The sequence below is a fragment of the Paramisgurnus dabryanus genome, chromosome 19 (assembly GCF_030506205.2).
Source record: "Paramisgurnus dabryanus chromosome 19, PD_genome_1.1, whole genome shotgun sequence".
Lineage (NCBI taxonomy): Eukaryota > Metazoa > Chordata > Actinopteri > Cypriniformes > Cobitidae > Paramisgurnus > Paramisgurnus dabryanus.
This window is the reverse complement of record NC_133355.1, coordinates 17,192,494-17,208,158: the sequence shown is the minus strand read 5'-3', so window position 1 is coordinate 17,208,158 and position 15,665 is coordinate 17,192,494. Positions and strand designations below refer to the sequence as shown.

Below are 15,665 nucleotides of genomic sequence, written 5' to 3'. Positions count from 1 at the left end.
CCACTCAAGCTTCTCAAATAACCATAGAGATCGTCATTTAAAAAGCACTGATAATGTATGATTGAACCCTTTCATCCAGACTAGGACTTTCACTCTGGTCAACCTGCAGTCATTAATGATTAGCAAAGTCTATGCATAGTCACATCTGGAAACTTAACCCATGCAACAAATGACCGAACTGACGAATACTGGTCTGTTGTAGTTTTGTAATGAGAAGTAAAAACGTTGTTTGAGAGAAGTAACAAAGACAGGAAAACCTCACAAGATTTACATATTTAGGTGTTTTTTGCTGACTACATTATTCATTTTTCCTTCACATTTAATTTTAAAGCATGCGTTTGTTTTGGTAAACCATTAAAGCTTTTACAGGAAAACAATTAAAATTCACATTTCTTACACAACGCAAACACGCATGATACATCTCTATTTCACTACTCCATTACCTTTCCATTACCTAACTTAAGACACGTGCCTTCTGATAATATCTGCTCGGTTTTTGCTTCTTTCTTGTTTTACATACATTCCCTGACTCATTTGTGCTCATTTGTCTCACACAAACTTGACAAGTAGCCACTGTTGTGTAAGTTAATCAAAAAAAGTAATTAATTACTAGTTATTAATTACATCTTTAATCATGTAATAAGTAGTGCTGGGCAAAGATTAATCGCGATAAAACGCATACAAAATAACAGTGATTTTTAGCATAATATACAATTTGTGCGGTGTGTAATTATTATGTATCTATAAATACACACACATCCATGTATGTATTTAAAAAACATTAACATGTGTATATAGATTTATTTATATTTTTATATAAAAATTTAAAAATTATATATATAAATAAAAAAGATTTGAAATGTATATATGTATGTGTAAATATACATAATAATTACACACAGCACACACACACACATATATAGACGGTTTCATCGTACGCACGTGATACACGTCTGGATCCGAACCTTACTTTCCGGTTTCGTTTTTTTAATAGTCTGACTAGTTGCTAAACTGATCTCTTGAACAAATGCCTCGTCGAAAATAACAAATGTTTTGGTTTCCTATGTAATCTATGTGTTGTTGTTTTGCTTGTTATATAAATAAACTACTTTTAAAGAACTTTGTTGTTATTTATTCTTAGTGGAGTTTACCGAAAGTTACGTGCGGACCGCAACAACCGCTTGTTTATGTTGTTACTGCTGAAACGGTCTTATTTGCAAAAATTAAAAAAAAAAAATCTGTATGCGATTATTTGCGATTAATATTTGCCCAGCACTAGTAATTAGATTACTGTACAAATTACCCTCTCCAAAAAGCATTTCATTACTTATTACTAATTACTTTCTAAATCAGATTTAGTAAATTATACAAGAATAGGCTTGAAACAGCTCAAAAATAAATAAATATATTTATTAAATATATAATATAAAGTACATTACAGGGTCCAATTCTCACTATGAACTAATTATTAACTACATTTGCCTAATTATACTCCAATTACTGCTTAATAATACTTAGTAAAGTAGTTGTTAATTTTAAGTAATGGTAGAAAAGGGGAGGGTAAAGGATGTAGAATAAGGTTTTGCAGAATAAGGCATTAATATGTGCTATTTACTAAAACAGCCAACATCTCAGTAATATTAATGCTAAACACCAACCAGTTATTAGTAAGAATTGGAAACATCTAATGCTCTCACAAGAATTCGTACATATTTTACGATTTGGCCAATTTGTAATAATTCATAAGACCACATTCGTAAGTTTTGGTACGATTTACCTTGACACCTATGACGTTGGGGTTAGGTTTCGTTGTTGTTTTATTCACGAGAATCGTTTGATTTTGCGCAATCAATTCATTAACGCATGAATTGATACGAATTAGCCAACTCCTAAAATATGTATGATTTTACATGAGATCAGGCTGAAACATCGAGTGATACGATTATTTTTATTAAATTCCCACAATATTTAAAGTGAGAAGGATACATAAAAACATACATTTAAACGTTAGATCTTAATTTTTAGAATTTAGAATTTTTAGAAAAGTTAAATCGACTATTGTATTACATATAATTGTTCTACAGTCTATACACAGTATTTAGTTACATCAGAAGTAACTGTAATTAAATTACAGGAAAAATAAGAATAATCCCTCACTTTACTTTTTCAAGGGAAAGTAATTAACTAATTACAGTAACTAATTACTTAGTAACTAGCTACACCCAACACAGCAAGCATTCCTCCTTTTCAAAATGACTATTTTGGCATGTCTCTGGAGACAGTAAGCATACCACACACAAACCAATTTAATTGTTTTGTTTATCAATCAGCCATGTGTATTCATGGTAATGCATTCAATCTGGGAAATGGCTCTCAGAGCTCGTTTGAAATGAACAATCCTGATGCATAAATGTACAGGGAAGCCTTTGCAGTTATTGGTTTAGACCCCATTGTGTGTAATGTGTGCTTTGTGATGCAAAAAAGTTGAATTTTAAGTTGACAAGTGGGGGCACACATGGGGAAACTGTATTGGCAGACAAACCTACTTCAGACTCATCTTCTGCCCCCATGCCGAACGGCTCTCACTCAAATCAATGAGCGTTCAGTTGCTCTGAATACTCAAGACAAGCAGATTCATTCACCTCACGAAACTACAAAGCCCCCCCGTCACATCGAACAATGCAATTCATTTAGGAAGATTCACCAATATTCTTTCCTCAATTATCAACACTTTACTTTTAAAATAATATATCCTGTTTAAAATGCAACAAATAAACAGGCCTAATCAGGCTTTTTTATATTTAGCCTAATTTATTTGTATATGTAGTATTAGTTTATACATTAAACAAATTCTGGATTGACTATACTAGTAAAAGACAAAACATATTGCTAAGATTGGATCTAGAGGCAAATTCAACATTTCTACGTTTGCATCTATTAATCCAATAATCATCCAGTGCTCATTTAGAAAGCTATAAAAAAAAGCCTTGCAACAGGACATTCAAGATGTGAAAAGCATGAAATATCTCTTGGCCCTGAACCGCAGACTAGGGTCCTTGAGCATGAGTCTTATTATGACAGAAGCGAGAGCTTATCACCTCACACTGCAAATATTTCACTGTGAACTGTTTTAACAACTTAAAAAAACACATCAATACAACTTTTTTATTTATGCATTTTGGCAGGATCTTTTATTTGAAGTTAGCCTACTCTGAATAAATCTGCCATGTGTGTGCACCCTGGGACTCAAAACCATGATCTTTGCACTGCTATCGCAAGGCTCTATTAACTGAGCTACAGGAGCAGAATACAAGACACTTATGGTTCAAGAAATGCAGAATATTAATACAGCATGACTGTAACATTCACAGCTCAAAAGGTCATGGGTTCGAGTCCCAGGGAACACACATACTGAAAAACATAGCTTTGAATAAAATGGTCTGCCAAATTCGAGAGACTTCATTTTGTCTCACTGGGTCATCAGATATGCAATGATAAAAAGTTTAATGGATGCATCGCATAACCTCCCAGTTCTCTTCCCCTGTGGTGATCCCGTTTTGACACCGAGACGAAAACAAAAAGCAGTATGAATGGTAAGGGAGGAGAAACCAAGAGGAGGCGGTGAGTCTTTGTAGTCAGTGTGGAATGCGGAAACGCTCCTGCTCTGTGTCAAACTGCTCTGAAGGGGGTCAAGGCACATTCAGCCAGCGTGGGAAAGCGAGGAGGAGAGCGAGCACACACACGAGCTTGCATATTCCCTGCATAGATGGGAAAAACATAGAGAAGGGCGACTATTGCAGATCGATGAACATCACGAATATCTGATCCACACTGCCGTCTTGTGAGAGACGATTTCTTGCTTTCACTTGATTTGCCAGTTTAGTTGCAGTGCTGTGGTCCCGCTGGAAGATGGGGGTTAATAACGCGTGCACCATCCCACTACCTGTGTGGTCAGTCGCGAGGACACTGATGTGATGTGCGTGAACACGCTGCTTTACTCAACTTTATGAATGACGCGACACTCATAAACCGGGTAACTATACTGACAAGCTCTAGTTAACTTTTGTCTGTAGGTTTGTTCGTGTATTTGCATTTATTTAGCGTAACATCAATGAATGGCGTTTTAAATACCGCCGCGTGGTTAATGGCTTTGACGAGCGCATGGGCGCAAATGCGAATGCGTTTAGTTTCAGGGTTTATTGATATGCAGAGTTAAACAATGAAATCAGTAGACAACCACGTGCTCGAGGCTGTGTGGCACAAAGAGCATAAGGGACAACATTTGTCATGCGAAAACTCTGAACATATTTAGCTTTTTCGTGCATATATGTATTGACAACACGCGCACGTGTTAGATAATAATCGTTTTTTGCGTGGGAACAACTTACATTAGGTGTACCTGCGTTAACTAGGAGCTTAACGAGTAATAAGTTTGCTGAGAACTCCAGATGTGAATGTTAAATGCACTTTCCTTGACATATGGCTGTAAAGCAGCTCTGTGCGATTGTGAACACTGCAGATGAGATGGGATTTAACTGATCACTTTCGTGTTTACCTCTGCTTCCTTTTGTGCTCGGGCTCTACAGGCGTTGCACGTGCCAGTGGCGCTCTCCCGTATAATGCCTTTGTGAGATATCCGCGCGCTCGTCACATTTCGGGATTCCCCTCAGTACCTCGCCGTGAGAATCATGGACAAAGAGAGCACGACCCCACAATACGAGCCGGTGGCTGAGATCGGCGAAGGTGCCTACGGAAAAGTGTATAAAGCACGGGATTTGAAGAACGGGGGGCGATTCGTTGCCCTGAAAAGAGTTCGGGTGCAGACGGAGGAAGAGGGAATGCCCCTGTCTACCATCCGCGAGGTGGCGGTACTGAGGCAACTGGAGTCCTTTGAGCATCCCAATGTGGTCAGGTAAAAATGTGTGTGTGTGTGTGTGTGTGTGTGGGGGGGGGGGTGTTGGTGATAGATGTGTAACTTAGGTGTGGATTTTGGATTATGGTTAATGGAAGTTAGCAACGGCAAGCTAGCTATGAAACATCCGACCCTCCTTTTTCAAAGTTCTTTCCAAAGCCACGCCTCCTTATTTCAATTGCCTTATGTCTCATTCAACATTATGGTACAAAGCAGGTAATTTGAAAATGGCAACAAATGTAAAAACTTATTTAGGAATAAAGTTATTTGTTGTAACATGGTGGGCAGAGTTATACAAATAACACATCTTGATGGGCAGGTAGGACATTCTATCATTGCCTTAATGCAATCATTGAATGCGCATTTTATCCTGTGGATTTTTAGAAATATATGGATATTTAGACCACTTTATTAGACTTTCACAAAGTAAAAAGGTTTAAACAAAAAATGTTTATGAAAAACTTTGCTTACCCAAGCTTTAAGAGTGGTTTGTTTTGTGTATGGTTGACTTTGAATGCTTTCTCAAGTTGTGTGTGTTTTCTGTAACATGCATGTTACTGACCTTAGTTAAAGGTAGTTCCCCATAAAAACTTTAAAATAGAGGTATTTTCCCCAATATAACATAATTGATATGAAGTACTACATTTACTGATTAAAACAGATCAGTTGTGTGGGTTGTTGTTGTTGAACACATTTTTAAATCTTTCCAAGACTACGCTCATTTCTGAATGTGGATCAGGCCCAGCGATGGCACCCAAACTGACAACTCTGACTAATATTTTGTCATTCTGATATCATTCATAAACATGCTCACTTGAATGATTTAATGTACTGGTAATACTTTTGTGTCTGTTCCAAAATCAATCGACATCTCTAGATATCCGTTTTATGGACCATTGATAAAAGCTTGTGGTATTATGTCCACTACAAGCCTTAAAGGTAAAATTGAATTTCCGGGTCTTCAAAGTTCCAAATGCAACTAAGTTACAGTTTCTCTTCGCACAGAATGTCTCATGCAGCTATGGAGGTCTCATTGTTTTGATAATTAGATTGTCAAATGCAAATGTTAGTACCACTGACGCATACACCTCACTAACAATTCACTTTCCCTTTGTCAACTGAAACGATATCCATTGTTGACCTTTATGTGCAGATGTGAAACCATTGATGCGCAAATATCTGTGAGTAGTCAGTCATCGTTCTCACCTGAATAGATGCATTTTAATTTGTTGGTGGGATCACGGCCATCTTTCTTTGTTTTGCTTGTATCAATCGATATTTTAGCTTTGGAGCATATAAATGTCAAAATGACTCAGTGGGTTGGAGGTAAATCTTGTAGTGATATCACTTTATATAATTATCTTTCTCTGTCCTGGAAGTTACTAGATTGATTTTTTTGATTGGCTTATCTAGTTCTTTCCGTTCATGACAGAACTCACGTCATTGGTTGGCCTTTCTCAAGGCCTGACCTTGCCATTTGTCTCTTGTTTGACCATATAGTATATCTGGCATTTTATCTGTACTGTATATAGAAGATTGGTTGTCATGGGGAAACTGCAGAAAAGACATTGAAAGTAAATCTTACAGTGTCTCAACACTCTGGTGTTAAGAGATTTTAAGGCCAGAGAATATTATAGGGCCGTGTGTTTGGAGCTCTCTGAAAGTACAGTCAACCTCTCAGTGCTTATAATGAGAATATTATTCATGCCATATGTTTTGTTGGTTAAGAGAATTCATTGTGAAAGCACAAATTAGATTCCAGGAGATGCTTTTCTTGGAGAAATTCACTTTGTGATGTCATGGGATTGGATAATTCTATTATGAAAGATTTTTCTCATAGATTAGATATATTTCACTTTCATTGTAAGTCAAGAATAATTTATTATCTTAGTAGGAGACATCAAACAGATGTTTGTAAGGGGCATCAAACTGCTTCCCTTTTATAAAATGTCAACTTTTGCGATTGGAAAAAAAAGGCAACATGTGCTTATGCTTTATGTATTTCATGCATTATGCACATATATCATATGCATCATTACAGAAGTTTAACCATCCATACCTTGTGTAGAATGGTTCTGTTAAATACACTAGTCAACATTTGAAGTGGATCAAAACCTTTCCTAAAAGTTGTCTTAAAACCAGTACCCAGTACCCGTTCTTGTCTTAGGACAAATTTGATAAACGTTTTTGATCCACTTCAAATGTTGACTAGTATATTTCGTTAGAGATCAAGAAATTGTTTGCTTGGTTAAAGTCCCTGTAACGCCAGTCTTGAAATTGTTTCTAAATACATTATAAATGTATTGCTGAAAAATGCCACAAAGAAGTAAACTATGTAGTACTGAATTGCTGTGTTAGAGCGTTAAACAGTTTTCACCATGGATTTTTTTAGGCGGGCCTAAAACGGTGGCACGATGACGCACTTGAGCCACCGTGCATGGCCCCGCCCCTAACACAATCGCAAGCATCCATTTAGGTTGTAGCTTTATTTAAAAGTTGCGAGAAACTGCGGCTTTCCAGCGAGTGGGTGTGGTTTCAGTGCAGACAGTGGACACGCCCCCACCGCTTGAGAACAGAGAACGCTGCCTATTTTTCCAAGATTTTAATAACTTATAAATAAAATATGATGTTTTTCCAACATTCACATTTTGTTGGGTGGTTAATAACACATTTTTCTGTGGTGTGTCAAACTCAAACCACAATTAATATCTGACTTTAGAGGAACTTCAAGTCTTTTGTGCAAACATATGGTAGAAACTTTCTCAACAAGGGTCAACAAGGATGGTGTATAAAAGTCTAACTATATTCATGTAAAATGATGGGTAGAACAAAGTCTTCATAATATTAAAAATGTGTTTTCAAGCACACACAGAAAGAAAAATGAAAGAAGCACTCCATTCACAAAACTAAAAAGTGTGACTTTATTAGAAAATGGGGAGGCTGGCAAGCAATTTGGTCAGTACAGAAAAGTACATTTTAATGAGGAACATATATAAAAGGTAGTATTTCATTGGCTTGCTTAGCTTTAGATGCAAGAAAACAATTTAACCTGAAATGACTAGTGAATTAAGTTAATTAAGTGATCTCTATTAATAAAAAGGCCTTGTTTTTCTCTCCTCTAGGTTGTTTGATGTTTGCACAGTTTCCAGGAGTGATCGGGAAACCAAACTTACTTTGGTTTTTGAACATGTGGACCAAGATCTAACTACATATTTGGAGAAAGCACCTGATCCAGGAGTGCCACCTGAAACTATAAAGGTACCATCATACCGCCAGTTTTATCTCAGTACCTGCAGCCACAATCGGTCAAACAAACTAAAACCTGATGTGTTAAGCCCAAAACGCATTTAAAGTCAACATGAAATTGGACCCTATTGATTTAATTTTTTATTTTAATTTGCCAGTGCATTACAAATCCTTTTGTATTCTTGATAATTACAATCAAAACCAAATTAAAATATAGCTGCAAGCAGCAATGCCGGGGTCAAGCCAAAAAGGGCACAGAAGAAAGTAAAGTTGAATTCGGATGAGCAGTTTAAAGAACCTAGGAAAATCTCTTGATTTCAGACTAAATAATATAACTGTTCTCATTTAGTGAAGTCTCTCCCTCTCTTCTCGAGGAGCATTGACAACTAGAACACTGAAGAAAATGTGAGTGGTGCTTGCAGTGGCAATTCTCAGCTCACAAAATGTTACAGTGGTGTTAATGAGTCAAAAGAGACCACCCCCATGTCTCTACGATGTTCTGATGCAGAGATATAGCTCTTGTAAAAAGGGTTGATAAGGTATCCTAATTGGTTGCTAAGGAGTTAATTGGCATGCACCAATGATCTCCAAGCCATGAAAGGAATAATACATGATGACCCAAGATTTTAGATGTACTGTTGGAGTAGTTTTAGGCAAAAATACCATATTTCTATCTCAAAACCACTAGGTGGCGCAATGACAAAGTTGTGCATGCAACCTCAGGTCATAGCTGTGTTACATCTAGCTAGTTTTATGACTATACACTTTAGTTTAGTGAAGAAACAGTTGTATGACCATAGGGTGGCTTGATTTCAAAGGTTTTCTTCAATTATAAGGCCAACTAGTGGTGCAAGCATACAATTTTTTTTGTGTAGCCTTTTTGTGGTCGTACATCAGCGTATCAAATATGGTGAAAAAATCTCTTTGCTTTACGAAGTTATAACCATTTATGTGTAAAAAACACAAAATGTTAAGGTAATTTTTAGTTTTTTGCAATTTTCGGCCATTTCTGATGAAATTTTTAATATAACGCCAATAGAACTTTTTGTTCAGAAGGTAATGCAATGTTCTTCCTATGGTGTTATCGAGTCGATCAGAATCACGCTCGCGGAGATATTCGCGCGTGATTTTTAAGTGCTGTTTTGCTGGGCAGGGCTAACTGTAAGGCGAAATCTGGCATGTTTGGTAACGTTGGACTCGGCAACTATTCTGGAATTCAGCGAAACAAGTCCCATGAAAAAACACAGATCAGAGCCAAAGTTATAAGCATGTACAACATTCGTATGACCACTAGGTGGTGCTGTGACAAAACTCTGCATGCCCCCTCAGATCCTTACTGGCATCACAACTACCAAGTGTGGCGTCAATAGACATAAGATTGGCGAAGATACACACTAAAACCTGTTTTTTTGCGCTCTATGTAAAATTTGTTGACGCGATATACAAAAACGGAATGGTTTATCAAAATTCTTTTAATAACTTTTTGCCTTGAGTGTCTATAGATGCTGCATACCGATTTTCGTGGCAATCGGGCAAAAGCTCTAGGACAAGTTCGCAAAAGTAGGTTTTACGAATAATTCAAAATGGCGAAAAAATTTTCATGACGGAAAATGACGTCATATGGTCCAATTGAATCGTCTTGAGCCAATTTTGTTTATAGGACGTATGGATCAGAAGTTATAAGCAAAAACATAAGTGCAACTTTGGACTGTTGGTGGCGCTAGCAGGTTAGAGATTATGACTCCAAATTTGCTGTGGAGACTTTTTGGACAGTCCTCTATCAGTGTGCCAAATTTCATAACTTTCCTACGTACGGTTCTATAGGCTGCCATAGACCACAATGGCGGAAGAAGAAGAAGGATAATAAGAAAACTAACGGATACAAAAGGGGTCTTCTCCCCTTCGGGGCTTGACCCTTAATTAAATCATTTTATTTTTTGGTTGATGCCCTTTTACTTTTTAACCCCTCAATGTCCATTTTTCACCACCACTGTCTACTGTCCAGTCAATTATTGATGGGTAAAATCAAGTGCCTACTTTTCCTGATAAGTATCTTGTTTCCTTAAAAAATGACACCCAGTAAACTGGGTTTTGCAAACAACATTTTACATATTCTTGAAAATGTTTTGAATTAAAGAACACCCACAATGAAAATTAAAACTTGCCATATTTAGCTTTTGAATCATGTAAACATGTTATATTATGTGCTTTGAATAATCATCCATCGAGCAGCTTTTTCCCATGCTCCATATTCTCCCCAAACAGCTGTTTCATTTAAATTAAGGGATAGTTTTCATTTGCACTTCAAAGGCACATGAGCAAAAATGAGTGTTTTGGATTTCTGAGCATGCAGATGAAGGATGGAACTCAAATCACAGAGTCTTGTCCTTTTGATGGGCAGTGTATGTGGTGGATGGGCTTCTAATTAAAGGGCTGGGTGCTTGTGTGCCTCTATTTTCATTCAGCTATGGCTTTCACCAAGATTGGCCAGAGGAATGTTGCTGCAGTGCTGTGTGCATGTGTGCGCACATTCAGAGGGTTTGTGTAAGTGTGTATGTCTTTGTATCTTAGCTTTTCATTGAGGATAAACCTGTGGACTTCTAGGTGCTTTCTTAAGGGCCAATAAGTCGTTCAGTCCAGATATCATTTTCATTAGTCTAGAAAAAATCCTGCTGTGTGACCCAAATTAGTGTGCTCTTACATTCATCTGAAAAGTGTTGAGCGGAAATGTCGGATTTTTTCTTTCTGATCATCTGCTCTCACATAATCTGTGATGACTCTTTCCCACATGCTAGTCTTACAAATCCAATCATCATATTTCAATTTGTCTACCCTTAGGACATCTTACATTGAGTGTTGGAACAAACCATATCTCTCTGTCGCTTGTGCCAAACTGAAATGGAAACTAAGAAGCTAAGGAAAGTTTTGAAAAGTTTAAAAGGTGACACCTATAGTTTTGTGTATCAATAAGGAAGCATTGTGTGTCGAGAGGGATGCTTATGCCTTCAACACGATCTCATGGCAGTATGTACCCATTTAACAAGGTTTAATAAAAAAAAAATTATACAATCTCTTTTGGGCTAAAAGCAGATTGTACGGAAACATACAGTAACGTTGGGGTTACGCTTTCACTAAAAATAGTAAATTGTTCGTACAATTCACTTCAACGGAATTGCCACTGTGTAAAATGAGTATGTTTGCATGTGAGATCAGGTTGATGCCTGTGGTTTGCTTATGAGATAAATTAGTTCCATGTTAGACCTAATCATACACAATCTTTTGGCGATAAATAAAAAACTACATTTTCAAAATTCAAAACCTTGTTAATTTTAAAATTATTTTTTAAAAGCTTTTAAGTCCACAATAAATAGATATCGATAATAATTAGTTTAGCTCCTTACATGAAATGAAAGACAAATTGCTCTTTTTGCTGTGGAGTCAAGAAATGTAAGAAATGCATTCTGTACTTTTGGCTTAGATTCAATTTTTAGGGGTGGTTTCCCGGACAGAGATTATCTTAAGCCTGGACTAGGTCTTAGTTCAATTAGAAAATATAACATGCCTTACTAAAAACATTACTTGTGTGCATTTTGAGGCACAACAAAGGGCACTGATGTATTTTAAGATATGTCAGTGCAAGTTGTTTTCAGTTTGGACAGCTCTTAAATTTATTTTAGTCTAGGACTAGTCTAATCCCAGTCTGGGAAACCACCCCTAAAAATTGAATCTAAGCCAAAAGTACAGAATGTCACAAAATGCAAGTCTGGAAAATACTGTTATGGTGTTCCTGATTCTCAAACTGTGGATGTTTTTCACCGCTAAAAGGGAGTTTGGGAGCTTACAAGAAAGCACAGATGAAAACAGGTTTGCTTGAGACAGCGCAAGCACAAAGGTAAAGCTAATCTTGTGTTTAGCGTGACGCAGTTTCTTTATGTCCCGTTATAGTATCAGCTTAGCTCGCTTGGAACCTCAACCAAGGTGGTACTAAAAAAGTATTGGGTACTACATACTGGACCCAGTGAAAAGCCCCCAAAAGTAAGCTGACCCGACCCAACCCGTGGGGTACTGTGCAATGGAAAAGTGCCATAATATGAGCATATTGAAACAATTGTCTGACAAATGTTAAGTGATGAGCTGTGTCCTGATGCGTTTATTGTTCATACATCAAAACCAGAGAACATGTAGTATCAGTTTGATTCAGTCTGAGTCTTGAATTTGGTGACAACACACATAAGTCAGGTTGAAAGGTTGTTGTTGTTCTTTGTTGGTAAAGCTTGAATGTGTTGAAACATAACCCTCATTCACAAAGTATTTTGGTCCCAGAAAATTTCCATAAAATTGGCAGGAAGACTTTTGTGTGAACACAAAAGGGGATTGCTCCCGTAAAGCGGACCTAGTAACATTGCCGTGCAGTGAGGACATGCATGTCATCACAACAAGGAGTTCTCGTTCAACTCTTTGACACTGGGAGGAATTAAATGAAGATTAAAATTCGCGACAGGACTGAAACAGAGATCCAGGAGCACTTTACTGTCCGCCCTGAGGCTGAGATCATTCACCAGTATAATAGAACAGCACGTCACACTCTCCTAATGGTCTCAAAGATGCACGCGAGAGAAAACAGAATATAAGCAAACTTCAAATGCTGTGGAAAACTTCAGAAACCAACCAAGTGCAGGACTTTAAATGCGTCGTGTCTTTACTGGAGTTTAACTGCATGTGTGTGAAAGCACCAAGAGGCATCCTTTTGATCTTTATCGTGAAGCCAACACGGAAGTGACTGCAATTCATCGCCTGGCTGCTAGAGACTGAATACAAATTGGAGTGAATTCCTATAGACACCCATGTAAAAATGCCCAACTTTACTGCAGAAATAAATAAAAATACTATGGCTGCATGGTAAAGGGCTTATTATAGTTGTGCATACGTCCTACGGCCATAGGCACGCGTCTGCGTCGTTGTAGAATGTAGCCCATTGATAGGCAGAATACACGCCTGTAACCACAGTAGCAGTGTGATTGTCAATGAAGAAGCAGCTTCGCAAGTTTAACCGACAAACGAAGAAGAAACAGCAACTTGTTGTTGCAGCAGCAACGTCAGGCTACACCGAGTGCGTAGGGTCTACTACCAAATTGGACTTAAATTGCATTCGATTGTCATGCGCATCTTGTCAGTAAAGCCGGTTCCTTAAATAGTAGTAAATCTCTATCAGCTGCTTTCAGATATAGCGGAACTTACTACACAGCCATAGTTCACTGACAAGCTAGGCAATATCGCGTTCCTTATTGCAGGTTATTTGTCTGCGATTATGAATGGGATATTGCCTAGCTTGATTCTGTAATCTCTTTGTGAAAAGGGCTATAATCAAATGTTATAAAATAGCATGTCTTCACTGCAAACAGAGCAATTTTGTCTTTACTGTCCTAATTCTTATGGAGGGTACTGTGCACACAGGCACAGTACATCAAATTTGTTCTAATATCTTTTGTTTCACTAAAGAAGAAAATATGTGACTAAGCAAATTAAATATTTAAATGTTTTAGTGAACTTTCATTTTGTAAACAGAGTAGTCTTGAGAAGCAGAATATATAAGTGTGCAGCTGATGAAAGACCCTTGAATATGCATTAGTGAGATTCCATTCTGTAAGGCCACACAGACCGAGTTTCCCAATGGGAAACCAGATAACAGACATCAGATGTAGACTGCGGTCTCTGTGCGGTCCTCCCATAGATGCCCAACAACCTCATTCACCACCCTCCTAAGGACACCAGATTGCAGAGGTCCCAGCCTCCACCCCATTTCAGCCCCCAAACTGCCCACTCCTGCCCCATTTTAGACCCACCGCATTCTAATTGATGAGCGCGGGCCCAGGAATCAAATGAGCTGGAAGGAGATCAAGCGGCCGGCCCTGCGTTGGGGAGTGCGACTAGGCTCTTCTGCCCTGCGTCTTCTCGAGGCCTGTGTCTGGGCCATAAAGGAGAGCCTAATGAAGCATGGGGAAGGAATTACACCAACGCTAACTGGCAGATGTCCTGCATTGTGCCTGGGTACAATAAACAATATGGCTGCCTCTCATGAATTAGCATGAGAAAGGGGGGTGCCTTCTGGAAGCTCTGTTTTGACTGCTGTTTTTGGGGAGTTTTCTTTATTCTTCTGCTTTATTTCCTCCCTTTTCCGAGAAGAGGTACTTTAGGACAGGTGCTATCAAATCTTTCTTTTGTTTAGCGCCTGAATGCCTCTCAGCAAAGCCTGGTTATTTCAGGTCGGTACTGTTGCTTTAATTTGAAGCATTAATGTTTGAACTGTAAATTATGGTGGCTCTGTTGCCTGAATAGCATGTTACAACAAAGACACGGCTCCCAACAGGTGGAATCTGAATGATTTTTTTGTTATATAATGACAAGATTGTGTGACAGGTATATCAAGGTTGGTAAAGTAGAGCAACAATTCTCTCATAATGCTTTAATTCGAAACTGTTTATAATAAGTACACACAAATGCCCCCCCCACCTTATGTATACTGCCCCTTTTTTATTTTGCAAAAGTACTTTAAGCAAACCAGTATGAATTGTTACAGTCCTGGGTGTGTTTAAATTGATCAAATTAGTAGCACAATGTCTGCAAAAGGTCACACAGGGTACCAAAATAATATATGGTTTATAAGGGGAGGTGTGATATATGTTTGTTTACCCTTGGGTCATGCTTATATGGCGGTTGTGTTCACTATTGTCATAAGTAGGATAACCTCAGGCTATTTTAGGCCAAAACAGAGGAACTGGTAGGGGGGATGCAGTTTTTAGGAGCTCCCAGAATAACTGCCTGTTCTATGCCGGACCTGAAGGTCTGGGAGGTCATGGCTGGATGGCTCTTCAGAAAGGGTGCTTGTTTACGCTGGCCGACAGGCACACCAGCCACCGACTTGCACGCGTTCCCCAGCGTGGGCCCCTGGTGCGATCATTGTCGGGACCTCCATCCCCTTCCACTCGCCCGGACTGACTCGCGCCGTTTGCAGTTTTCTGCTTGAGTGTGCACCCCATTGTTTCAGTGGTTTTAATCACTCACCAGCTGGTTGGTGAATGAACAGTACTGTGGGCTCAGATCCATGTTACTTGTGAGGTCTTGGCAGCGGCTTTTTCAGGGGTAGGCTGCCACGGCTTGATACCTCTGCTTTGGAACAAGTCAAGGAGCAACTGTGAGCAAATGTTCAGCAGTCGGCACCCCTTCCTACTTTTGACTCAACTTATTTTTCATTATCATTGGCACACAATATACAAAAATTTAATTTCTCTAGCCTGTCCACCATCTTGCATTCTTGTTGCATTCTGGGAATGTGATACTGGCTTAGAATAAGTCTAGTCAGTGTTTTAAAAGTGATTGCAAAATTATTGATTATTGTATGTATATGTATTTTTCAAGGCAGTTAAGTTGCTTTTAATGCATTTTGAATGAAGCCCCTATAGCAGGTTATTAAGTTTTGAAACCAAGCATATTTATGAGTCAGTCCCCT

The 15,665-nt window shown here is 38.3% G+C and overlaps 1 protein-coding gene across 2 annotated transcripts in view; it reads left to right on the top strand.

The window, feature by feature from the left end:
• The first annotated feature begins 3,564 nt into the window (after positions 1 to 3,564).
• Positions 3,565 to 15,665, top strand: part of cdk6 (cyclin dependent kinase 6) — a 40,643-nt gene continuing 28,542 nt past the window's right edge. Inside the window, exons 1-3 of one of the 2 annotated variants that reach the window (XM_073812681.1) lie at positions 3,565 to 3,976; positions 4,587 to 4,912; positions 8,035 to 8,170. In XM_073812681.1, coding sequence (XP_073668782.1) covers positions 4,689 to 4,912; positions 8,035 to 8,170 — 360 coding nt within the window. In that variant the 5' untranslated portion in view covers positions 3,565 to 3,976; positions 4,587 to 4,688. Of the gene's footprint in view, positions 4,034 to 4,586; positions 4,913 to 8,034; positions 8,171 to 15,665 lie in introns of both variants that reach the window. The other variant, XM_065292023.2, reaches the window with a different exon arrangement.